The sequence below is a fragment of the Petaurus breviceps genome, unplaced genomic scaffold (genome assembly GCF_028583685.1).
Source record: "Petaurus breviceps papuanus isolate PSGF00001 unplaced genomic scaffold, PetGlider_PUasm1.0 174, whole genome shotgun sequence".
In the NCBI taxonomy this organism is placed as follows: domain Eukaryota; kingdom Metazoa; phylum Chordata; class Mammalia; order Diprotodontia; family Petauridae; genus Petaurus; species Petaurus breviceps.
Window position 1 is genome coordinate 66851653 of NW_027185761.1, and position 26781 is coordinate 66878433.

The window sequence follows — 26781 nt, forward strand, 5'->3', positions numbered from 1 at the left end:
TCTTCTTCTTCTTCTTCTTCTTCTTCTTCTTCTTCTTCTTCTTCTTCTTCTTCTTCTTCTTCCTCTTCCTCCTCCTCCTCCTCTTCCTCCTCCTCCTCCTATAGGACCTTAAGTTTTGCAAAGCACTTTCCATATTGTTATTGTATTTGGTAAGAAAAGCTGAAAAACACTCTCTGAGTCCTACAGAGATGAAGATAAAGTTACATGGAAAATAAACTAATTTATCTGACATGGAAGCTATTCCTACTTGGGGATATTTAAGAAATCATCCCATTTGGAAGGACACAATTTGCATCGCTCTTGGGCCAGCCACCATGATATTGCCCAGAATGTGTAGTTTCATCTTCTGACCAACCTTTTCTAATGCAGTGAAACAAAAGAGAATCTAGATCCCTAGTGGTTTGGAGTTCTGCAAAAATTCCTTTGAAAATCTGGCACTTCTCTAGCTCAGCAGATCCAAATGGGAACACCTATATAATAGCAGAGCTGTTAATGCCTCAACATACTGATTATAACTTACCTGTCTGCTGGCGGTCCAGAACTTCCGCTGGAAAAATTCAAGTTTCATCTGAATTCCTACAGCTGGTACAAATTATAAATAAAACAAAACATTACAAACCTATTTTACACAATTATCTGAGATTATCTTCGAAAATTGCCCATCCCAGCATAGTAAAATGCCTCTATTCAGGCAACAACAGAAAAAAGAAACATGAAAATTATGATTATGGTGGTGATGCCCAGTGAGAGGGAGGAGTTTTTCATCTTCTGAATAGGAAAATTTCACATTCCTAGAATCCAAATGGCTCCTTGGAGCAGAACAGTCTGACAATGGAGCTGATGGCTCCTCCAAGAGACAGAAACCAAGAGGGCTGCCCCAAATGTTCATACTGCCACTCTCAGTTCTTTGGTATTGGGAGGTTATATGGACAATAGGTATGGTGTGTGCCTATCAGATTTTGAGGTTAAATCCTGATAAGGGTATGTGTGTTTTGGGTCGTGGGGTGGGATCTTCGCCAATCTTTGGGGCACTTGCTTAATACTCAGAGGTATGACCCTTGATGATATGACCCTTTTTTCATTTGTATCCCCAGCATCTAGCCCAGTGACTAGCACATAGTACATTTTTAGTCAGTGATTATGGATTAATTTAATGAAAGTAGAGTCAGAAGAGATAGACCCTCAGAACTGTAAAGTACAAAAGCCAAGACTTAATAAGACTTTATTAAATATCTATTATACTCTAGTCATTAAGCTAAGTACTAGGTATACAAAGAAAAAGTGAAATGCTTCCTGCCCTGAAGGAGGGCAACATGAAGACATATATAATGTATAAATACAAGGTAGTTTTGGAAAGGACTAAAAAGCAGCCCTTTTTACCCAAAGCATGACTGCCCTTTTCAACATCTTGAGTAAGTGATCAGCTTTTCTGAAGTGAGACCTCTCCAGTGATGGGGATTTCAAACCTCATTTCTAAGGTGCCCCATTCTGCTTCTGTGGGATTCAAACCTTTAAGAAGTTTTCAACCTACTGGAACCAAACTAAGATCTCATCCCATTCACCATCCTCAATCCCCTCAACTCCATACACACTTTTCATTGCTTTGTGCTTGGGCATTCTGAAAAACAAAGAACATTCACTACCTATGGATAGAACAAAAAATAAGTAAGATTCTCATGTTTCCATTCTTTGGTGAGGTCAGAATCTCATCAACAGAGGGATTCCTTAAGTAAGTCATCAGTGTTTTCCTAATGTGTGTGAATATTATTTGTATTCTGTGATAAATCCTCCACGGAGAATCTGCTTCAAGAGCTAGAGCCCTGTATTCAAGCATTCTTAGCCTTTTTTTGTTTGTGCATCCAAAAGCCTATGGACCCTGATTCAAAACCAAGTGTATTTATATTATATAAAATACGCTAGATGACAAAGGAGAACAATTATATCGAAATACAGATATCCTTTTTTCCATGCAGGTTTATGGACCCTTTGAAACTTGTCCATGTGAGATCTGTGCACTCTAGGTTAAGGACTCCTGAAACAGGGCATTAGCATTCCAAGAGAATCAAGGCAGTTCTATTCTCCCCTCCATTCACTCTCACTTTGATGAGAGACTGGGTCATCTCCCTTTCTGATCAACCATTATCTGTATTAAATCTTTGACACTAATTCTTGTATATAGGTAATTGCTGGGTGTTACTGTGTACCTTTCCATTGCCCATCAGATGGGCTGACATCTTTATTCTTTGGTGGTTGCAGTGTTCCATGATTCACAGTCACAGAGTATCATGCAAAAACTACAGTTTGCCTCCATCATGTAGAATGTCCTGAATAGAACTGAAATGGAAATAATCTTTGCTTCCAGGCAGAAATTGCTTTTTGAGGTGCTCAAGCCCAAGTCCTCTGCTGGAAGTCTTCAGAGAGATTCAAAAGAGGTTGGTCTAACAAACATGTCCAAAAAACAAATGGATGAAGGATGCCTGTCCATATTGTGCCATACAATGAGACAGACAGATCATTGTACTAGCCCTTTGGTGTTTGCTTCCTAGAAAATGTATGAAAGAAACTGAACTGGGTCCAGAATGGAAGAGGAGGAAGAAAACCTATGAAAATGCATCTGGGAAATGGGCTGGCACATCTAAGAATCCCCAGGTACCCTTGGCACTAAAACACAACTTCCATAAACTACACTAATAATACCCATTCCAAGGAGTAAGCACTCAGACTGCTGATTTCACTTTCCTAAAACTCAGAAAATACTCATTTGTTTTCTTTCGTTCTTTCTTTCGTTCCACACACATCTACAGAGTACCTTGTAAGGGCTCAGTGCTGGAGATGGGTTATTTATGTTGTTAAATGTTAACTAGCAAATCCCTTGGAGTCCAAAGGCTGTTCTTTATCTTTTATCAAACCTCATCTTACCAAATGACTACATGCTGGCCCCAAGGAGCATGGAAGCCCCTCTAGGCATGTTGGGCATTAGCCACTTTCAAGGAAACCCCTTGGCTAGTGCCTCATCTGGTTTCCACCTGGCTTAATTAAAAGACAAACTGCGCCAGTCACACTCCCTCTTACTCTATGCATTTGAGACAAAGGATTGAAACGTTTCTTTTTCCCCTCCCAATGCAAAGATGATTCTAAAGAAAATCCCACTTGGAATCAGAGGATCAGATAGCTTTGATAATGTTCTCATCATTTTATCATGGGAATAATTGAATTCTCTTGCATAAGCTCTTGTCCAGACCAGGAAGAATACCATACCTGTCCAAATGCACCTGAAGAATGGGCAGGGACAGATCTGCTAAGTCAATATCTTTGTTCTGTGACCCTGGACAAGACAGGAGCATAGACAAGGCAGCTCTAAGGCAAGAATGAACCTCCCAGGTCATCAAATACAACCCTTCCCTTTTACAGATAAGGAAACTGAGGCCCTGAGAGGTTCCACCATTTAAACCAATTTAGTACAATCTGACAACCTCAGAGGAAGATCTGAATCTCCTGCCAGAGCCAATGCTCTTCCCATTGCACCCTATTTTTGAAGCTCAACTTCTTCTTTTATAAAACAAAAAAGATAAGAGAACCCCTTTGCTGCTAAACACACATGGGTTAAGATTTCAGAGCCTTATGACTCTAAATAGATGGAATTATCATCTTCTTTATAAAGACATCAAAAATTACTCAGGAAATTTCTTGAAAATCTCAAATCCACAACACCCAAGGAAAAGTCCAACAGAGGTTCTTTTGAAGGGATTTTTCCAGTCTTGATGCCACTGAGCTTTCCTTAAGAGATTTCCATCAATGATTCTGTTTGGGAATCTCAAAAGTCATATATTCTCTCACCTAAAGACTCCCTTCCTTCCCTCCATCCTACCCTCTCCCCCCAGCTGTCTCCTGCCCCTGCCCCCATTGAACCTCACTAATGAAGCTTTTCCCTCTTCCCTGTTTCTGCTTCCACATACTTGGAGGCTGTTATCATCTGCCCCGTTGCTCACTGCTTACCCAGCTCTAAACGGGCCTTTCATCTTTCTCCATGAGTCAATCCCTCCATGCCATTAATCATTTTTGTTGCTCGTCTCTGATCTCTCTCCAACATGCCTACATCTTTCTCGTCTGGGTGCCCCGTAACTATATGCAGCCTTCCAGGTGCTTTTTTCCTTTTTCCTCACTGGTCCATAGCATAAGGCTGTTTCAAAAGCACCCCGTCTCCCCATCAAATAAAATTGGCTGCAATGATCCCAGTTTTTCCTGTTTGGTCATTCCCATGTTCTTAGTTCCTCTACTGCCATCCCCATCAGCAGCACCCTACCCTGCTCCCAATGGCATAGTCTGACTTTTGAGCGCTTTCCCGTCGAAAGGCTCTACAACAAAACCAATACCATATGGTGAAGAGTGCATCTTATAGCTAACTTAATGGCTATAATAGACTTCTGCAGGTTTGCCTTGAAATTATGAAAAAGATCTACCTTCTATGGCTCCCTATTGCCCTTAGGAAAAATAGAAACATTGTATGGGATAATGCACGCAAAGCAGTTTGAAAACCTTGATGCACTGTGTAAATGCTATTATTCTTGTTATTTTTATTATCATTCTTGATTACAAAACCTATTATAATCTGACTCCAGCTGACCTTCCTAATCTTAAATTACAAACAGGATTCCTTAGGTATTCTCTGACTTCAGCATACTGTCTCCTGCCTTGGTACATTTACAAACCTTCCTTTGTGCAAATACCAGGAATGCCGGCCGCTTGTCTCAAATTCTCTTCTTACTAATTCTCTCAACTCATATGCCTTTGCTACAAACAGCCTGGAAATCTCCCAGCCCAGTCCCAGCTCACCCTAGTCCAAAGGCATTTCTGGATCTTGTATTATTTACAGAACATTTTGTTGGCATTTCTCCTTTGCCATCAATAGCCTTGTACTAATATCTTAATCATTGTTCACCTCTCATTCTCCCGCCTGCTACTCCACCAATGCACAGCCTTCATATGCCCCCAAAGCACTTGTTAAGTGTCTTCTATGTCCTAGACACAGAGATGCAAGTATAAAGAAAGAAATAATCTGTAGTCACCCCAGTTTACATCCTAGTGAGAAGGGAAATTAAACATAACATCGTAATAAAGTTAGGAAATATATGATAATTAAATATAAGTTAGATTAGAAAGAACATTTACACCTGAGGGGATCAGTAGAGGCTTCATGAAGAAGATTGTACTTGGCTTCATCTATAAGGAGGAGAGAGACTCCATGAGGCAGAGTAGGACAGGCATGTGCTCCCAGCATGAAGGATGGACAAAACAAGCACCTAGAGATGGGGCATCCAGAGGACTATGTAAACAAGGGCCTGCTTGGCTATATCATATAGTATAAGAAGGCGAACAATGTCCAATAAGCCTGAAAAGACAGGTTGGTGACATGATGTGCAGAATTTTCAAAACTCAACCAGGATATTTGTATTTTGTCCTAGAGACACCGGAGTTAACTAAGTTGAGCAGTGATATATAGCAGGTAGAAACATGACTTGGGCAGCTGTGTGTAGGATAGACTGAAGTAGGGAGAGCTGTGAGACATGAAGAATGATGTGGAAGGTGTTACAATAGTTCAGGTAAGAGATGGACAGGGCCTGATCAAAGGGAGCAGCTATGTAAGTAGGGAGGAGAGGTTGGATGCGAGAGATGGTGAGGAGGAAAAAAGTGTAAGATTGGGCAACTACTTGGGTCTGTTGGGTAGGGAACTGGGGAGAATGCTGACGTTTTGAGTCTGGGAGACTAAAAGGGTAGTGGGACATTTTTCCTGGAAATAGGAAAATTTGGAAAAGGGGAATATTTGAGGGAAAAGATAATTAGTTCCATTTTGGATGTGCCCATTGGGTAGTTGGTAGTATGAGACAAAACTAGGGAGAGACCTATCTTAAACATAATGATCAGAGACTTGTTGGCAAAGAGACGACTGTTAAAAACTAAAAGAACTGATGAGATTATCAAGGAGTAGGCATAGATATGATGGAGAAAAGAAGATCACTTGGGACAAAACTTTAAATCTCACTGTCTAATGCTGTGATTTACACATAGCAGATGTTCAATCAAGGTTTGAGGTTATAGAATTTCCCTTGAAATAGCGAAAATGAGAATATTGAAATCGACCTCACCTCAAATTTAATAACAGTGAATAGGCAACTCACTTTTCATTTTCTTCAAATACCAACTGTCATTTTAACTCATACCTATCCTCTTTTGGAACAGAGGCATTTCACAGGACCAACTCTTTGTCTTTGTTCTAACCATTGTCAATATTTTACACAAGATAATTCATCCAATAGGAAATGTTCTTTGGTGCTTTCTACAACTTACTTTGCAAAGGGCTATTCGGCCTCCCACTAGTCTTATTACTGAGTCACAGATGAGAGGATTGTTAACATTACAAGGGATCCTAGAAGCTGTCTAATCCATCTTGTAGTTAAGAGATGCCACATGGTCATCTGCTTAACCAGTTTGGAGCAAAAAAATAGCTCCTCGCTAGATGGTATAGTGACTTCAAAAACATGGAGAATTGCCAGCATGGTATATATCCCCTCTAGGTGTCCTGAGATCCTCTAGTCTCATGAAATGAATAATGGCTTCTTGCTGTATGTCCTTGGATACTCTGTGGGATGAGAAGGTTACATGTAGATATTTCCTCCAGAAACTCCACTCACAGCCAATTCTTTGTTTTCTCCCATTTGACTCTTCCTGTCCCATCCGATCCCTATCCGCTCCATAACATCAAAAATTCACCCCTGCAATGTCCTCCTGCAGACCCAAACTGAGAATCTGACTAGACAAATGCCAGCCTCTCACGGACTGGAGAAACTCCTTCAGAGCAGCAGTTGGAGAGAATTGGATAACTTGCTCTGATAGAGTGAGCTCCTCCTGGAGTGCCCCCTGCCACAACGAAGGCATAAGACTAGTGAAAAAAAGCTACTGTGGTAACAAATGCCAACATGAAACGGGCCCCACCTGTAGCTGAATAAATCTCAAGAAAAAAACTCTTTGACCCCGAGATGCTTCTTGTACATGATTATTCCACAAGAATCATTCATTGAGGTGTTTCTTCGGAGTAGTAAAGAGTGAGGAGACAATGTGAGTGCAGCTCCCAATGATGCCTGTCTCACGGAACTGAAATGGATGTAATATAAATCAACATCTCTCCAAATAGCTTTGCATAAATGCTAGCAAGAAATTAATTTGAGAAATCCAACACAAAGCATTCTGGGAAAGGATCCTCTGTTATGCCTGTAGACAAAAATATGCCTAGATACCTCAATACCTAGAGATCCTTTGATTATCTTGGTCTACTTTAGAAATTCCCTCCAAAAATGTAGCTCTTAACCCCTCAATAACCTATAATCTAAGTAATTTGCCTTAGGCCTCTCAAGAGACATGAAGATATTTTTTGTTCATCATCATCATCATCACTAACAAAACTCTTATCATCTACCAAATATAACCAGAGTGACTCACCCCTGGGTGGGATCTAAAAAGCAGTCAGGATCCAAGAATAGACCCAAAAGGCCCTTCATGGACAACATCCACATGAACTCAACAAATAGAAGAGCACCAAACAAATGTCTAAGGCATAAAGATTTGTTTATGGAGAATGAAATATTTATGCTAGCAAGTCAGGAGCAGACCATTCCTACTAGAAGTTACAGAAAGCTTATCTTTAAGGACCCTGGTCTTACTGATTAATGCAGATCATACATGGAAATGGGAGACTACAAGTCAAATCTCATCAAATATCTAGCAAGCCATGGCTTCCTGGTAAGATTCTCCATCAGAAACTCACTATTTTTGATGTACAACAAATCTCCATATGACAAAGACCTATCTTAGTATAAACTTGAAAACCCAAGCAATAAATTACTGGGGTTGGATCACGATCACAGATAGAACTTTTGCCAGCAATCATGTAGAAGCAATACAGATTCTTAAAAACATAAATATAACATTTTAAATAGATGTCACCATACTGAGTACTCACAATCTCCGTTAGATGGAATTAACAGCTTTCAGAATACAGAGGCCTAGCAGAGAAATCAAATCTCTGTGGGAACAGAAATATCCCCATCGTCCTATCTACTAATACATCTGTCCCAATGATGCTTTCAGTGAACATATGAAGGGGGAACTTACATTTTAATATATTTATTCTATTACCAAAAAATCAGTCACTTTATCCACCTAAATAAGAGTATAGAGAACATTAACTATGAACCTCTCATAGGAAGACGGAGATCTTTTTGACAACAGAGTTCCCTGTTTGACTAAAGAGGAAACTGAGGACCAGAAGATGGAAGGGCCTTGACTGGCATTTCACAACTAGAGTGAGAGGCAGACACGCCATGCCAGTGAGAGGTGGTCGTGCCATAGTAGATTACATGCTGGTCTTAAAGTCAAGAAGACCTGGGATCAGATTCCTCCTCTAACAATTATGAAGGGTAAATATGACTACTGGCATATCCCTTAATCTCTCTGACCCTCGATGTCCTTGTCTATCAAATACAGACAACACTAGTTGTACCACCTACCTCACAAGGTTGTTGTAAGGCTCCAATAAAGTGATTTATATAAAATACCTCATGTGTTTTATATGTAGGTAAAGAGCCTAAATGTGTTATATACATGTTAGTTGCCATGATAGGTTTGTGACAGAACCAGGTATGAACCCATGTCCCGTGACTTTCAATCTACCATACAACATGGCATCCATTACCCAGACAATTTAGAACTAACCACTACTCTTAGGTGACATGACTCAGTTGTGACCAATATTTTTGTCGGCTTGAGTTATTTGTGGGGAAACACCACCTGAATTCCACATCTCTCTTCAAGCATGCTAACCTTGCCCGAACGCATAGCAGAAGGTCCCCAGTGGGCCACAGGCACAGGGCAAATCTGCTACCAGAAGCTGAGATGAAAAAATGCATTCTGGGTAAAACGCATGCATTCCACAAGTGGAGAATCCATTGAGAACTGAGCATCTGCAATTCAACAACAATACAAAAGCTATTGGAAACACAACTTTGACCAAAAGGTATTAGGCAAATGTCTGGGGAATAGGCCTGCATTTTCTTTAATTTCCAAGACTCTCTAGGATTGGGCTTGCTACCAGGAGATGGCGGGAGCGAGTCTGATTGAGGTATGCAGGCCTCAAATTCGATCAGCTTGGCCAGTGCATGAGGGTTTGGCTTTGCAGGGGGAAGCTGATAATTAGCTTGAGAAACACACAAAGACTGAATGCAGCACAGGCCATGTGGCTACCACCACTAAGATGTATTTATTTTGCTTCATAAAATTTGAGAATACAAATTACATTTCCAGTGATGTTATATTCAAATGCATTCAAGATGCAATCATGCATGCATTTCATATCACGCTAATGGAAATGCATCCTTGTGTAATATGAAACTCACAATATAACAATGTTACATGTAAAATTAGAAATCAAATACCATTTTCATATTGTATTCATTTAGAAATATTTTGTGGGTTGTGTTTCAACTTGCAACATGCCCTAGGAGCCCAAATCCAGTTTGCAAAGGATATACAACACACATCGCATGCACATGCTGATACATACATGCATGAAAGAGTGATCTACAAGAGGGAGGACTTATCCTAATTCCATCAGTGAATAAGGTCATGGAGGAAAGTGAAATCTGTATTCCATTTGGAGAAGAGAACCTCAGTTTGAATCTCAAGTCAGGCCTTTATTCACTGTTGTCCTTGGACAAGTCATAACCTCTCTGACCCTCATTTCTCTCCTCTTTAAAATGAAGTGGTTTGCTGAAACCAGCAGTTCTCAGAATGTAGCTTCGGGTATCCTAGATTTCCCTGGGACCGTTATAGGATGTCCATGAGGTTAATACTACTTCTATAATAAAAATAAGATTTTAATTTCTAACACAGTACAGATCAATACATAAACCCACATAAAGAAAAAGCTCTTTGAGGTCCACAATAATTTTTAAGAGGGGTTTTTTCAGAACAAAAACCTGAGAACCACTGGACTAGATGTTGAGATAACAGGATTATGATTTAGATTTGAAAGGAATTTGAGGAACCATCATGAAGAAAATGCTGCCCAGAAAGATGGTGAGCTGTCCCAGTTTACACAGGTTCTAAGTAACTGGGCTGGGATTTGAACACAGGTCCTTTGACTCTCAAATCTGTTCCTCTTTTCCTCACACCATACCACCTCTCAGACAATCTCTAAGGTCTCTTCAGGCTCAGAATTGTTGACCCCATGATTTTAATCAGTAGAAAAAGCAAACTGGATTCTACTTCTAATCATGTTACTAAAAGTTATTTCTGTGACTTTTAGCAAGTCACTTAAATTCTTCATGCATTGGTTATTTATCTGTACCATGGAAATAATAGAATTTGTACTACACAGTTTCTAGAATTGCTTTTGGTCTGAATCTAGGAATCTCATTATTGGGGTTCCCAGTGTGGTAATGCCTTCTACCAATGCATCTTTGGCCAGCTCTGTAGATATGAGATCAAACTTCTCTGTGGCTGTGACTTCAAGGACTTAGACTGGCAGGTCTAGGACTCTCCATTATATCTCCTGCTATTCCCTACTCAGCTCCCCACACCACAACACCTTGGCTACTTACCTTTTGGATTTAATATGTCATGGAAGGCCATCGTTCATCTCTTGGATTTACACGATCCAATTTCTTTCATATCCAACCACCAGGGTTTGTGAGGAGGCTTTTCTGGTGAAGGTTGGAGTCTATGACTGGGAAATGGAGTGAGCTTCCTTGGACCACATGATAATGGAATCAACAGCCTTCTTCCCATTAGCATCATATACTCACCAACCAAGCTAATGGCCATTGATTCTACTGGGCTATGTAGACACCTTGTCAAACTCCCCGAGGGCAAAAGCAAACTCTAGCACAAGACCAAACAGGGAGTATGTATGCTTGTAAAAACAGAATGGTTTTTAGGACCTTAATTGCTTTATTCATTTCAACCACATTTTCCTAGCTGCTGAGTATAACAACAGTAACAGTAACCACAGTCATAATAATCACTAATATTTATGTAGCACTTGAAGATTTGCAAAGTTCTTTACATAGTTTGTCTCATTTGATCCTGGCAATACCCCTGGGAGGTGGGTACTATTATGTTTTAACTTCATTTTACCAATGAGGAAACGAAGCAAAAAATGAAATTGTTACTGCCCTTAAGGAATTTACTCCTGAAGGGGAAGGGAGGGAGGATACAGCATGTAAACAGATGAGTAAAGTACAAAGTAAGCCTATGTAGAACCAATGCAATATTTATAGCACCCAAGATTACAATACACACCATGACTATAAGTGTTGCATGACATTCAATTGCAAAATATACCAGATTCTCCAGGTAAAGAGCAGAACTGAAACATTTAAACACCAGAAAACCAAATCCCAAAACCAGTAAGCCAATTCCATCATAGTACCAAAGACATTCAGAAGCCATAATATCAGAGAGCCACAACATCCTTCAGCCTTCTCACAAACTAATGCAAGATCAGTATCTACTCACAAACCTCTCTGTCTCCTTGTCTGAGCTCCTCTGACCCCGCCATCTGGCTAGCTCTGACCAGCTTCCTGTGGGCTCTGCTTCCCTTCAGCAAACTCCTCCCACTACAGGCTCCATGTGACCACATTCAGCCTATCAGGGGGCAGAGTACTTTCAAAGCAGGGGAGGTTTTCAAGCTTCCCCCTAGGTCTATTAAGGGGCAGGGAAGATCTTCAAATTCCCATTGCCATTATACCCTAAGATAATTGCAAGAGAAAAATAGTAATAATAAGTGGGGGGGGGGGGGGGAGTGATCAAAATAAACTTCCTGTAGGAGGTGGCAACCATACTGTTTTCAAGAAAACAAAAGATTGCACCAGGCTGAGGTAAAGAGGAAGAATATCCTAAGGATTGTCCTTATTTCAGGAGTGTTTTTATGGAAACATTGTCCATGAAATGGATAAAATCCCAGCTGCAGGTAGATCTCACCTGTATGGTGCATAAGGCCATCTATAATTCACAGAAGAATCAGAGAAAGTAGGGAAATGAGAATCAAATAGATACAATTACCCATGAGGTGTCTGTCTAGAAGTTTTAAACCTAGACAAGATGACAGACTGGAAATAACTAGAATTACTGAAATTTATGAATGCATTCCTTACTACCATGAAAAGAAAAGATGGCTCATAGAGCTGTCATCTGGACAAGTGACTCTGTAAAAGAAGACTCATCCTGCCCCCAAGGAGTTTGCAATCTACTTGGGAGTGGGAGGGGTGAGATGGAACATGTATACAGACAAGAGATCATAAAGTATATATAAGGTAATTTCAAGAGGGTGTACCCACTAACAATGAAGCAATAATAAAAGTGAGTCCTACGGTGGTGCTATCCCTACATTATGAAGCAATCCCTTAGTATAAGAGGAGTTGTCTAAGTTTACACAAATTCAAGTCAACTTAATGAAGACAAAAAATACACGGATATATACTTGTGTGTGTGTACACACACACACTCACACACACACACACACACATACTGTGTAAAATGTGTTGGTAACAAAATTGTTCTTACCCACATGTTGGTTATATTCTTGTCCCAAACACATCTTTACAATGTGCTGGTACAATGGAAAATCAGGAAGCTTTCTAGCATTCTAAATCCTCCAGCCCACAAATTATTTTGAGAGTTTATTCTTCCTCCCTCCCATTCTCATTATTCAAAGAAAACTAACATCCTTTGCTACAGGCCATTCTCCTATCACTCAATCATATTTGCTGAGGCGAGCAGCTATTTGGAATAGCTTAGCACCCTGTTAATAGCTAACACTCTGTCCCCAAACCCCTTTTGCCAACACACAATGAAAAACAGTTTGCGTTGTCCTTAATGTCCAATTGATTTTCTACACCATGACAATCTTTGACTCCAAGAGAAGAGACTGATAGTATAGAGGATTATAATAAAGCCGGGAACATTTGGATACCAACTCGCCTGGATCAAGGGTCAAATCTAATAACAGTCGTCCAAGTAACATTTGTGTAAATGTTTGCTTCTTGTTTGTTTGCTGAAGGGTTTAATTAGACGTGGAAAAAGCTATGTGTCCAAGTGTCACTTCATCGAAATATTTTACATCCAAGCCGGACTTTAAAAATATGTCGGTTGTTTGGATGCGTTGAGAAAAAGAAAGAACTCTAACCTTCTTTAAGACAAACAGGGAATGGATCCCAGAGAGCCACTAATGTCCAGTCTAAATGGCTTACCATGTGAGTAACAATTTAAAAGCATAATATGACTTATGACATAACTCATCTGTTAAACATTTCATCTGAAGACTTTAATGAATTGCATGATGGAATGTTGGAAGAAAAGGACAATTGAAATCCTGGGACTAATTTCAGCAAAACTAAGAACATAGTATCCCCATGAAGATGAGAGAAACAAGGCAGCTGTCTTTCTGTTTCCTTCGGTGTCAGACTGGCAAATTGTAATGTTTTCTTCAAAGATTACGAGGGAGGAAGAAAGATCAGAAACAACCATTTTGGGGGAAAAAAATCATCAGATCAAAGTGCTATTTGGTTATTTTAATCTTGGTAAAGCCGGGACATTAATCTCCCAGGTATAATATTATTTCAGCAATAAAAAATGTAACAGCAGCACAAATGTAGTTCATATTTTAGCTTACGCGGGGTGAGGAAATGCAGTGATAAAAGGAAGGGCTTTTAAATATAACCCCTAACAGATTACATATTTCACTTCTGAAGTATTCCCTGAGGTACCATGGGGGTAATCTTTCTTTTACATGCTTTTCAATAACAAAGAGTTCCATGATATATTTCAGTGGTGAAAGATGAGGAGAGAAAACATAGCTCCCATTATCACTTAATGGCAATGCAATAGCAGAAAAGTTTCTTTGAAGCATCACGGGTCTATTTTAATCAGCAACCATGCTGGCTACTGATGGCTGTCATTGTAAACCCAACTTGGTGCCTGCCTGCCTCACTTTTTGCTGCCCCATCCATTCCAAAGCGGTCACCTATAGGTGAAGTATAATAAATGACAGTTGCAGCTGTCTCCCACATTTGGGGTCTGAACGATTGGACTGAATCTCAATGCTCAAAAGAAGTCAAGGAACTAGGGAATGGAATAATAATTTTCTGCCCACCCCTTCTTTTCCCCCCTCCACAAACCCTGAGGAAACTCTAAAGTATTTCTCCAGATCTCATCTCAAGAAGTCTATATTCCCCAGGCTTTTCAAGGTCATTGGAAGTAGCCTAGGGCATTTTGGTCAGAATATTTTACACTGACAGAACCATTCAAACCTTATACTACCAAAAAAGGGGGTGGGGTAATATCATTATGTGCTTAGAGTAAATTCCAAGCCCTTCAACTTCATAGAATGTAAAATGAATGTTTCAACTGCAAACTTTTTTTAAATTTTGTTTTATATTTTGACCCAAGATGTATGATGTAGCTATACATTAAGAAGGTTAAAAGTTTCAAAATTATAACTCCCATGTTAATCATCTCTTTTAGGACTTCCCGAAGTAACAGTTACCAAAGAAACCAGAGTGAAATTTTTGGAGAAAAAAAAATCTGAAATATGTTAGTAGTAGTAATAGAATGGCCCCTTTATATTCTCAGTACCATAACTTGTCCTTGAATATTTCATTATAGACCACTCCCAAGTATCCATGCCTGAGTGGCTCCTTCACAAACTAGATGACCCTGGTCAGATTTTTCATCCCCAGATGGTTTACCCTTGCCACCCAAACACCCAAGATGTGTACATGGCTCTGGTCTCCACTGGCATTTTTGTTTTGAGGAAATATATGTTCCTTCCAATAATCATCTCAGGTGTGTAATTCAAGTCAATCTGAGAAATATTCAATATGCATTTACTATATGTCAGGTGCTAGGGATACAAAAACTCTGTGTGTGTGCCCCTGACCTCAATGAGTTTACATTCTACCAGAAAAAAGGTATAAAATGAAGAAACCAAAAGATCCTGTAGCTCTTTTCGGTCCTACTATTGAGTTCACATGGCCAGGAAGAACTTGGTAATGACTAGAAATATTAAGGGGAAAGGTAGGTGGCACCATAATGCATAGAGTGCAGGGCTTGGAGTCAGGAAGACTTATCTTCCTGAGTTCAAATCGGGCCTCAGACACTTACTAGCTGTGTGACCCTGGGCAAGTCATTTAACCATATTTACCTCAGTTTCTTCATCTGTAAAATAAGTTGGAGAGGGAAATGATAAACCATCCCAGTATCTCTGCCAAGAAAACAATAACAGTAACAACGACACAAAGACTGAGAAAGCAAGACTGGGGTAGGTCCCTGTTTTTCTACAAGACAACCCCACATAATGGGGATCCGAATTATATCCAACCCTTAAAGCAATCTCTGGGGCCTCAGGTAGATCCAATTTGTCAGTCCTATTTTGCATCAGTCAGGCTTGTTTCCAATCAGAGTAAGGTAGTTCTCAATCCAAGTTCCTTTAGCTTATGTGGATAACTGTCCCCCACATAATCCAAAAACAAGATTCACTTTGGGCTGTGGATTAACTGGACTGGCTGTCAACCAAAACTCAGTAAGTTGAAGAAAAGGCCAAGTTTCCACATCTCTTTTGGTCACTTCATCTGTCTCTAAGGCCTGAGAAATGAGAGGTTAAAACCAGCTGTGGAAAGGAGCCCAAGTTCTCTAGTTTGTCATGAGGGTTGCAGGGAAATGTAGCCAAAATGAAGCATTTACTTCATCCCTTTTCTGATAAAGGATTTCAATCTGGTGAGCCTCCATCATTGGCTTAACACTTCACTGAAAAGAGGAGGAAGGAAACTCCTGCAATTCCTCTTGCATACATCTATTCCATCTTGTTGTCTTGGTAACCCAGTTGTTACCTACTATAAGAAAGGCAGGGCCATTTCCATCTCATGCGATCCTCACTAGCATTGCTTCAGGAGATGTTATCCTCTTAGGCCCCCTGGTAACTTCATCAATTCTTGTACAAAGACACTGATGGCAAAAAGCCATCTTTAAAACAGGAATACAGGGAGTATATCAGACATTATATATATCTAGAGTTAGGGACACAAAAATATTGGAGTAGAGTTTTCCTGTAACCTTCTAATTTGAATTATAAAGGGCTGAGAGAGAAAGAGAGAGAGAGAGAGAGAGAGAGAGAGAGAGAGAGAGACAGAGAGAGACAGAGAGAGACAGAGAGAGACAGAGAGAGACAGAGAGAGAGAGAGAGAGAGAGAGAGAGAGAGAGAGAGAGAGAGAGAGGGAGAGGGAGAGAGAGAGAGAGAAATGAGCGAGTAAATCAAAGGCCCATCAAATAATGACAGGAGATAAATTTGGTCTCATAGGCATCATTAAAATTTAGTGGGATTAGGTGTATGACTAGAATAGGGTTCCAGATGGCTACAGCTTATTCAAAGGTCATCGTGGTTCATAGGGAGGCCATCTCATCTGGTTCTGTTTTCTTTCTCAAGAACAACAATTTGGGGACTAGAATGGATAGAATAAAAAATGTTTCATTGCCAATTTATGTTCAAGATAAGTATAGTACTACAAAAACATCTTGTTGCTCTTGATCAGATCAAAGGACCAGGCATCCCAAGGTACTAACCAAACCTTACAAATGTATTTTCTAGGACTATCCCTGCAATCTTAAAACACCATGAGAAAGAGGTGATGGTGGTGGGGAGACATAGGTTTGGAGAAGGACAAATTCCATCAGATTTTCCTGAAAAGGACAGCAAATTAAATTTGGAAAGTCTAGGCCATGGTGCTGGACTTAGATTTCTGGCAAAACTCTAAAAATATATTTTGAAAGGGATGGTTTAATGAACGTTGGGAATGGAAGCAATGATTACAAAGAGCAGCCATACTTTCATCAAGGACACATTATGCCAGACTAAGCTAATTTCCTTTTCTGTACTAGACAAATATATATTAGGGATACAGCAGACATGGTTTATGTAGATTTTGACAAAGCATCTGACATGGTATCAAATTTTGATGTGTTGGTAAAGGTGGTAGCATAATGACCAGAGTGTAATTAAGATAATAACATAAGGTATATTTGGTACAGGTTGTAGGTCCAGACTTAGTGGAGTCATTAATGGTTTGGTGTTACTTGGGAAGAAAATACGAAATTACCAAGGGATCTACTGTTTAATTTTGTTATTCATTGCTTGGGTAAAGTCACAGTTATCAAATTTGGAGATGACAAAAGCTGGGAAGAGTGAGTTATGTATTTGGTTAACAGAGTTAGGATGCAAATGACCTTTATGGAGTAGAAAACATCAGGCCAGATCTAGTAAGATGAAAGTTAATAAGATTAAATGTATAGCCTCCTACTTAGGCTCAAAAAATCAATTCCATAAGTATACAAAGAAAGTTTTTTGGCTAGACAGAAATGTATCTGGAAAAAATGCAGGGTTTAGAGGCTTGCAAGCTCAAACAGAATAAATAATGGAATATGGTGTAATAGTAATGGAATTTGAAGATCCCCTTGTACTGGTAAGCTAACAGTTAGAACCTATTTTCAAGTTGAGTATTAAGATACAGAACTTGTGAAACCCACAGTGGGATGGACTTGTTGATGTAACAGGAAGCGACTGAACAGGGAAGAGATAATATTTTATATAAAGAAAAGCCCAAGCTAGAGAGCTAGAATTTCTTGAAGCAGCATCATGGAGGCAAAGCAGCTATTGCTGGAGAGAGAGAGAGAACTGCCAGGATCCTGAGGACTTCTGAGGGCCAGCCAGAGCTGCCAAGGACTTCTGAGGGCCAGCTGGAGCTGCCGAGAACTGAGGAGGCATGACTGTGTTGGTCCCGGTACTTTGTTTGTTTGTTTTGGGTCTATGTTGATTCCACAGAAAGTGAATTGATGAGGATGCCGGAAATGTTTATGAATATTGTTATGGCTTTGTTAACGTGTATGAATATTTTTGTGGCTTTGTTAAGCTTTGTCTTCCCAGGAACAGAGACTGTGAGCGATTTGGGGTATACTGGACACTATGAGCTTCAGTATGGAGCAGAAAGTGCATGGAGAGCTGGACAAGGAACTGGGAGCTGTCTGCCTTTGGACTCAGGTGCCAGTTGGTTGGATTCGGGCAGGAGGTGAGACCATGGGAGAAGAGCCATGGAAGCTGGGAGTCTGCCTTGAGCCAAGAAGAAAAAACCTCTCCTTGAGTATTTAATGCTGACTGATGATATTGTAACCTAGTTGTGACTTAGTAGTGGATAGCCTTTGTGCTTTCCACTGCCCCTTGAGAGCTTGCTTGTTGGTGGTGACTGATGGTACTGTAATTTAGTTGTGACCTAAGGGTGGAAAACTTTTGACCTTTGTACTTTATGATTGACTAAATGAATGTATTTTGTTTAAGGAAGATGTTTTGATTGAAGAGATTAAGATGGTGTGACCTAGGGGTGGACTTTATGATTGACTAAATGAATGCACTTTATTTAAAAGAGAACTTTAACCTTTGTATTTTGTGATTGAATTGAGAATTTACTAAATGATTTAGTTGCTAAATGATTGTTCTTTGCTTAAAACTTTGGTGAAAACTTCGTGGCCATTTTAGTGTTAAGTTGTTGAGTTGTGACATGGTGAATGCCGTATTTTGATTTTCTGTGAATGTTTTACCTTAATTTGTCACTGAATATATGGAGAGTTCATTATACTGTGTAATCAGAACTTTGAAAGCTGTTCACAGCAGCAGTCTTCTGGAAAGCTGCTTGTGCTTGGCTTTACATATGGCAATCCCAAAGCAGGTCTGATTTCAGGCTACATCAAGAGAGGTGCTTGTTCAGTACTAAGGAGATTATAGTCTCACTGTTCTCTGCCTTCATCAGACCACAAGAGTGTTGGGCTGTGTTCAGTTCCAGGTGAGAGATATTAGGAAAGATCTTGAAGAATTACTGAATGTGCAAAGTAGGCATGGAGAGGATGAGGACAGTAATGGGGCTGAGATCAAGTGACATAAGGACAAGCTGAAGAAAACGGGGATATTTAGCCTGAAACACTTATGGCAGAATAGTTGCTTTCTGGTTTTTGAAAACTTATATTATAGAATTCATCAACCAACAAGTATTTATCAATCGCATATTATGTATTGGGCACTGTGATAGGTGCTGGGGATTGAAGAACAAAGAATAAATCAGTACCTACTTGCAAAGAGCTGAAATTCAGTACACACATATGTGTGTAGATATGTGTATGTATTTATGTGTGTAGTATGTATGCATGCATGCATATATGCATGTGTTATGTATTAGTTCAATACAAGGTATTTTGAGAAGTAGACTAGTAATTGGGGACATCAGGAAAGGCTTCATGCAGAAGACAGTAGTTGAGCTGAATCATGAAGGAAGAAAGCTGCTATGAGGTGGAGGTTTGGAGGGGGTGTATTACACTGGGGGATGACCAGTGAAAATGCAAGGAGACCAACCATGGAGTATCACATGTGAGGAACAGATAGAGATTAGAATTGATTGATCCCAGAGGAAAAATCAAAACTGCAAAAAAGCACATTTAGTCTTGGGTGAAAGAAAACTTTGTAGTGACTTTTAGCATTCATCAAAAATGGAATGGGCTGCCATGGAGAGAGATAGGTTCCCCCTCATAAGTGGTCTTCAAGCAAAAGCTGAGTTATCAATTGTCAGGGATGCCCTTGAAGGACTTCTGTTCAAAGACTAATGGTCCCACACATTCTCTAAGATCCTTCTCAATTCAGATGTGTCAGGGATCCTGGCCCAATCCTCTTTGAGCATTGTTCTCCTCTTAAAAGAACATCTCATAGTTTAAAGACCAGTGGCATTGGGCTCAGAAATCACGGCTTTGGATTTTGCTTCCATCACTATGTGGCTATCTGCATGACCTTTGTCAAATTGTTTAACATCTGGGCTTCAGTTTCCCTTCTCCTTATTGTGGTTGACTTCTGAATGCTAAGTCACTTTCTCAAATTTTCTTAATTGTATGTTCCTAGCTCAGGAACTGCCTTTCCAAATCTTCACCTGTGAACATCTTTGCACATTTCAATGACCATGTTGATAATGTTTCTATAACTTCAAATACACAATTCTTCAGCTCACTCACATCCATCATCTTCACTAAGCACAATAGTCACACACTGGTATGGTCCCACCTTACACTGGCATGGTCCCACCTTACACTGACATGGTCACACCTTACATCAGCACGGTCACACCTTACATCAGCATGGTCACACCTTACATTGGCATGGTCCCACCTTACATTGGCATGGTCCCACCTTACACTGGCAAGGTCCTACCTTACACTGACATGGTCACACCTTACATTGGCATGGTCACACCTTACACTGATATGGGTACACCTTAAAATGCACAATCCTTGGAACTACAGCATGTCCACAACTGACTTTTCATTTCTGAACTACTTCTTAAACCTTTATACGTGGCATCTATCCCTACCATTCTCTTAAAAGTGACTACTGAACCGAAACCGTCTCATTAATCTCATGTAACCTCATTAACATCTTTTCCTCCACGTACCAGATTTTTGCTGTCATCTTACACAACCATACCGCTAGCCTTGACCTTTTTTTCTTAATCTTCACTTGCCTTTGTGGTATTTTCACCAGCATTCTCTACTGTCAGTTCAGATCCTTAGTAGACACTACAAGTGACCTGGTTTTCTTTTCTCTGGAACTGCACTTCTCTCTGCCATCTCACTTCACTGCTTCGTTGTCCTGCCCTTTCTCGCCAGTAAAGTCTGACTCAATTTGTTGGGAGTTCTCTCTATCTGAAGACATCTTGTTAGTCACCTTTTGGTTGAACTAGTCTCCAAACTGAGCTTCCAGAGCCCATGACTTGAAAGAGGTGTGATAGCGGCTCTGGAGCTCCCATGGTGGGGCTTTGTTTCCTGATTGGCAAGAACCTACTATATCTAGGACATTCAGGTGGGGAAGTGGGTGGAGATTTGGCCTCGGAGTCAAGAAGACCTGAGTTCATAACCTGCTTCAGACTAGCTTTTGGACTCTGGGTAAGGAATTTTACCTCCATCAGACTCAGCTCCTCATCTGTAAAATGGAGGTGATAATAATAACACCTGCCTTACAGGGCTGCTGTGAGAATCATCAAAGAGAACACATATGAAGCACTATATAAATGTTATTCTTCCTCCTCATCCTCTTCCTCCTTCCACCACCACCACAACCACTACTACTACTACCATAACTACCACTACTACTACTACTACTACTACTGCTACTACACCAGACCTATCCATGGTTTGCCCCCAAGTGATATCATCGTCTGTATATCTACCAGCCCTACCCTTTTCACTTTTTAGTTTGGAAACTATTTTTAAAGTTTGTTGTGTTACTTAACTCACCTATGATTTCACTTGCTATCCCTTTGACTTCGTAGACACAGACTCTTCCAGAACTTGACTCCCCTCACAATGTAATTTCCCCTATTAGAATGTAAGATTCTAGACTTTTTCTTTTGTATTTGTATTTCTCGGGTTCAGCACAGTTCCTGGTACAAAGCTCTTTGTGTCATTTATTTATTTATTTATTAAATCAATAAATATATCTTATCAATTTTCCTAAGGCCCTCTCATATTTATCCTGTTTTCTTTCTTCCTCCTGCCATCCCCTCATTACTAACACCTACTAGGGTTGATGTAATGACCTCCTGCTGGATGTTCTAGTATCACATCCCCCTTCTCATTCATCCCTCATACCACTGCCTCCATTCTTCATTTCACTTTACATTTAGAATCACAGTATGCATACAAGTAGCTAATTAATATTTTCTTTGTTCATGAAAGTGTATGTGTGTGAGTGTGTGTCTGTCAGTGTGTGTCTGTGTGTGTGAGTGTGTGTGTGTCTGTGTGTGAGGGTGTGTGTCTGTGTGTGTAAGTGTGTGTGTGTGTGTCTGTGTGTGTGACAGAGAGAGATGACTGTGATTATTCTGATCACCTCCTTATCCAATGCCATCCAGCCAGCTGCCTAATTTTGGGGGCCACTGGCATGGTGGTAGTGGGCTGGCCACCTCTGCATGTCAAATGCAGACAGTCTATTGCTGGCCCACCCCAGGTATGGCTGCCCCCTGGCCATTCTGAAACTGAATTTGGAATCAAACACCTGCGTGGCAGATGTGTGCAGCTGCAATGGCCATGGGCCATAGAGTCCTGCTGAGACACCAGACACATGGCGGTTCTGAATGTGTAGGGGAAGAAGGAGGGGGAAGGAGAGAAACCTCAGTTTAAGGGGCAGAGAAAAGCCTCCAGTGTAATTAAGTCTCTTCCACATTTTTAAGAGTATAAATGCAAAAACCCTGGAGCCTCTGTGGGATCCCATGGCAAGAGACAGCTGCAGAAGCAGTCCAACAAGCAACACCATCACTTGGGTTCTCTCAGGTAATTTCACTATTCAGATTCTGGAGAAGGAACAGCCATCTTCAACCATCAATTGCTCTTTCCCTGAAAGCACTCTGGGACAGCTAATTTTGTGATTGGAAACTCTGGAGCTGGCTGTAGAATACAGATCCCCAGGACAGGCACTTTCAGTTCTCTACCTTGCTCACACGGTTGCAAGGTAATTGCCTTGCAGGCCTCTGTAGAATGGAGGCCAGCTGGTGGGGGTCCTACTGTACTGTACCCATTGAATGGTACTCCTAGACTCCAGAGCAGAACCTGGTGTGTTAGCCCAACAGCAGAGGGGCACAAGAGGAAATGAGAGCTGGCCAAAGGCCAAGAGAGTCAACCAGGAAGGCTTGGGAGGCTTGAGCTTTACGGAATCCTGATGGAAAGGCTCCAGTGAGATCGTGTTCGTAAAGCACTTTGCCCACTTTAAACCATCACATGCATGTCCATAATGATCATCATTTTTTTTTGAGAAGTCATATAGAAATGGTTCTGGGACAAGTCACTCTCCTGCTCCTATTCTTTTAAATTAAATGTTCTATGGACAATTGCCAACATGGATAAAAGAACTGCTTTTCCTAATTGAATAAAAGTCTTGGGATGTGAGCTCATCCTCCCGGGGCCTGAAAGCTTTTCTGTGATGACTCTGGGAGGAGACAAGACAACGGGAATGATGTACACCTTATCCTTCCCCCGCAGAATCTTGTTTTATTCCTTTTGAAAGTTTTCCATTCCATGTAGCTTGGAGATGATGAGTATTTGGGGGATGGTGACATCTATTAAAAACATGTTTCTTACATATGTCTATATCAATGTTACTCTCTGACAAAGGCAGTCAACAATTAGACCAATGAGAGTGGTCAGATTGTAGTATACTTTCATATTTTCAAAGCATTTTGAGGTTTGCCTTTGAAGTATTGGGATTTGTGACCTGTTCATTTTTGAAAAATAATGACGTTTTTATGTGTAATTCTAACCATCAGATTGCGTGTTCCTTAGTATTCAGTCAGTGCTAAAATTTGACTACTGCTGTTGTGTGTTTGATTTTCAACAGACTTCCTGCATGACTTGCATTGATCATTAACTCTCAGGCCCTCAAAGGATAACCTTTCTATAATTTTTTCTGATTGTGACCTGATCTTGAATTGCCCCTGATAAACTTTCCATTCCTATAAGCAGATCTGTTTGACTCAATCATTTGTTCAAAAAGTATTTATCAACATTGTCAACTTATTAGATATTCCCCGTGGCAGGTTGTTTGAGTCCTTCCATCTCTTCCTCTCCAATTCCGATTCTTCTCCTCTTTTCTCCTTCATGGAGGTTTATGAGCAGGGACTGGATCTTACACAGGAGATATTATGAAGTAGCAATCTGACTCCCGTCTCCTTCTCATGAGTCACAGGTGCCCCCTCACTGTCAAGGTTCTTAGCATTCCCATGCTCTCTCCTTTCACTTCACTTTCTTCACTCCCTATCAGAATCTTCTCTTAGATCCTTAGAATCCTAGGCTATATGACCACAAAATGGCCTTGGATATCATCCAGCCAACTTGTTAATTTTTATCAATAATGAAACTGCGGGCCAGAAAAGGTAATTGACTTACCCAAGGTCACACAACTATTTAGTAGGATGATTTGGATCTTAGAGAAGTCCTAAAGCTAGTCTAGTCCTACCTCTTCACTTTATAATGAGGAAACTGAGGGGGAAATTCAGGTTTTTTAAAGGAGTAGGAGGTGGAATAAGCACCTATTTATTAAGCACCTATTCCATGCCAGATACTGTGCCAAGCAGTATTATATATATATGTATGTATATATTCTCTCATTTGAGCTTCACGACAACCCTTCGAAGCAGGTTCCATCATTGGCGCCATAATATCTGAGTAAGTATCTGAGGCTGGATTTGATGACAAGCTGCCTTGACTCCTTAATGGCACACAGATAGCAAGAGCAGAGCTGGGACAAAACTCGACTTTTTAAGGCGCTGTAGATAAGAGATGCTTCTCTACAGCCATCAGAAGGAAGACAGAAAAGATACATGATTGGAAAAGGCTCCAGATCACACTGGCTATAGCATGACTTGGTATCCTTTGTCCCTGAAACAGCAGGGAAACAAAGCAAGGGACTGACTGATACTGAGTCTTGATACTGCCACATGCATCTGATGCTATTAGACCATCAGACAGAAGGAACATAGGTGGTTTATCATTAGTATACCTAGACATGAGTGTAAAGTCCAGCTGAGACCAAGGGAACAGGGCACAATGCTCACTATTGTATATATGGCTCTGGGGTCATGGTTTGTACTGGCTCAAATGATTAAAGAACAAACATTAAAATGATAGTTCTGGTTGGGCTTTAGCGGTATTAATGTTATTAGAGGTGTAACCAACAGTTTCCTCTCTAATTGAGTTAGTTGATATCACCAGTTCAAGGAAACATAGTGGGATTGTGGAAAGAAAATGGACTTGGATTCATAAGTGCTCATTTCAAATCCTAGCTTTCCCACTTATTACCATGTGATGTTGGACAAATTGCTTTGCCTTTCCGAACCTCAGTTTCCTCATCTGTAAAATGAGAGGGCTTGACACAGCGAGCTTTCATATCCCATGCATCTCTGGATCTATGATTCTGACTCTGAAGTGAGTCTGTTGTTGGGCATTAGGATTTAGCAATAATATCTACAGGGCATTGACAAAGGCCTGTTGGGTCAACATGGAATTAGTGAAGCTTTATTCACCCTTTAATGCTTCTAGGATCTGGGATTTCACTGGTATTTGCACCCTCTCTCTTAATACACTTTGTAATCCCTCTACAACTAGAAGATGGTCTTCAGGACTTGCTTTAGCAAAAAAACAAAACAAAACAAAAATCCTTCTGTAGACAATCTAATGATTATCTTTGAATGACAATTACTAAAACTCAAAGCATTTTCTGCTTGACAAAATCTTTCTGAGCACTAGCCTAACCTTAGTGAGTCTTGAGTTAACACCATTAGCTAATGAGTTTAATTATATGAAAGAATCCATAGTTGTCCTCTCCTCCCCCAGAACTTCATGCAGATTTGAATGTCAGCAAGAATGGAAGACATGATATTAAGGCCTGAGAAGAAAATTATAGATTGAGAATTGGAAAGGAATGAGTAGACATCTTGACCTGCCTCTTATTTGTGCATATGAGGAATCTGAGGTCCATAGAAGGGGGGAGTAATTGACCCATGTCCAGATCATTGGAGAGTGGGAGAGTTGGGGTTTGAATTCAAGTCTTCTGATGATTCCAGGACAAGCACTCTCTCCACTGCATTGCACTGCCTTTATAGAAGTACTATCGGTGAAATTGCAGGCAACACATGGAGTGGATGACCATTTGTTGAATTGAGGTCTTTCTCCTGACTATGAAATCACATAATGTAGATACTTTTCTATTTGTCCTATTCACAAGGAAGTCTCCAAAGCTTCACCACTGAGCAGCATCCAGTCCTGGATAAGTCTTTTGTGACATTTCAGATGCCCTCGAAGAGAAGACTGAACATGTACCCCTGGAACAATGCCAACAATATAGAGATTTCTAAACAAAAATCATTACTTACCCAAGACTTGGCCATGGTGATTTCTACCAACTCAAGAGATTTGGAGTCTTAGATCTGTCACTGATTTATCTGAAAGACTTTGGAATAGTCATCAACATGTTCTGCTGTTCCATCTTCTCAAGCATAAACTGACTGGGCTGCATGAGGTGTCCACTTAGAGCCCTTCTCTCTCTAAACTTCTTTGGTCCCCTATCAGTCTTTTCCAAACACACTTTGAAATTAAGCAGAAATCATTTGGCCTTATGAACCAGGCATCTTTTGATGGTCACGGAATTTTAAGAAGCAGAGAACAGAGACCAAAAAGCCCAATTCTGTATTTAAATAGCCCCAGCTGTTCCTGACTGGTCACATCAGCACTCTCAGCAAAAGGACCATTTCCTTTTTCTCTTTGTAGTCCCAATATCTGATCAATAGTGCCTGGCCCCTAAGGGCTAGGCAAAAAGGACTAGACTGGTGACTTTATTGATATTTTAAACCCCCGGATGAGGAAATGACCTCCAATGATTCAGCCCAGCATATTCTCTATAGTTTATAGTCGGAGAGTATCCCAGAGAGGTTAAATGGTTTGCCCAGGGTCAGGTAGCGCATGGTAATTACTGATTTCTTGAATGGATGTATGGATAGATGAAGGGACAAATAAACATGACTTTGTGGATATTTAGAAAAGGAAGAAGTGTGGTCACATCCTTGGAAGAACTTCCTGAATGGGTCAATAGAAAGTTAAAAAAATGG

The 26781-nt window shown here is 40.4% G+C and overlaps 1 protein-coding gene across 1 annotated transcript in view; it reads right to left on the reverse strand.

Annotated features, from left to right (window-relative positions):
* CACNA2D3 (calcium voltage-gated channel auxiliary subunit alpha2delta 3) overlaps positions 1-26781 on the reverse strand; it is a 1089703-nt gene that overhangs the window by 91224 nt on the left and 971698 nt on the right. Inside the window, exon 27 of the mRNA XM_069084367.1 lies at positions 521-582. Within this exon, the coding sequence (XP_068940468.1) occupies positions 521-582 (62 nt within the window). The remainder of the gene's footprint in view (positions 1-520; positions 583-26781) is intronic.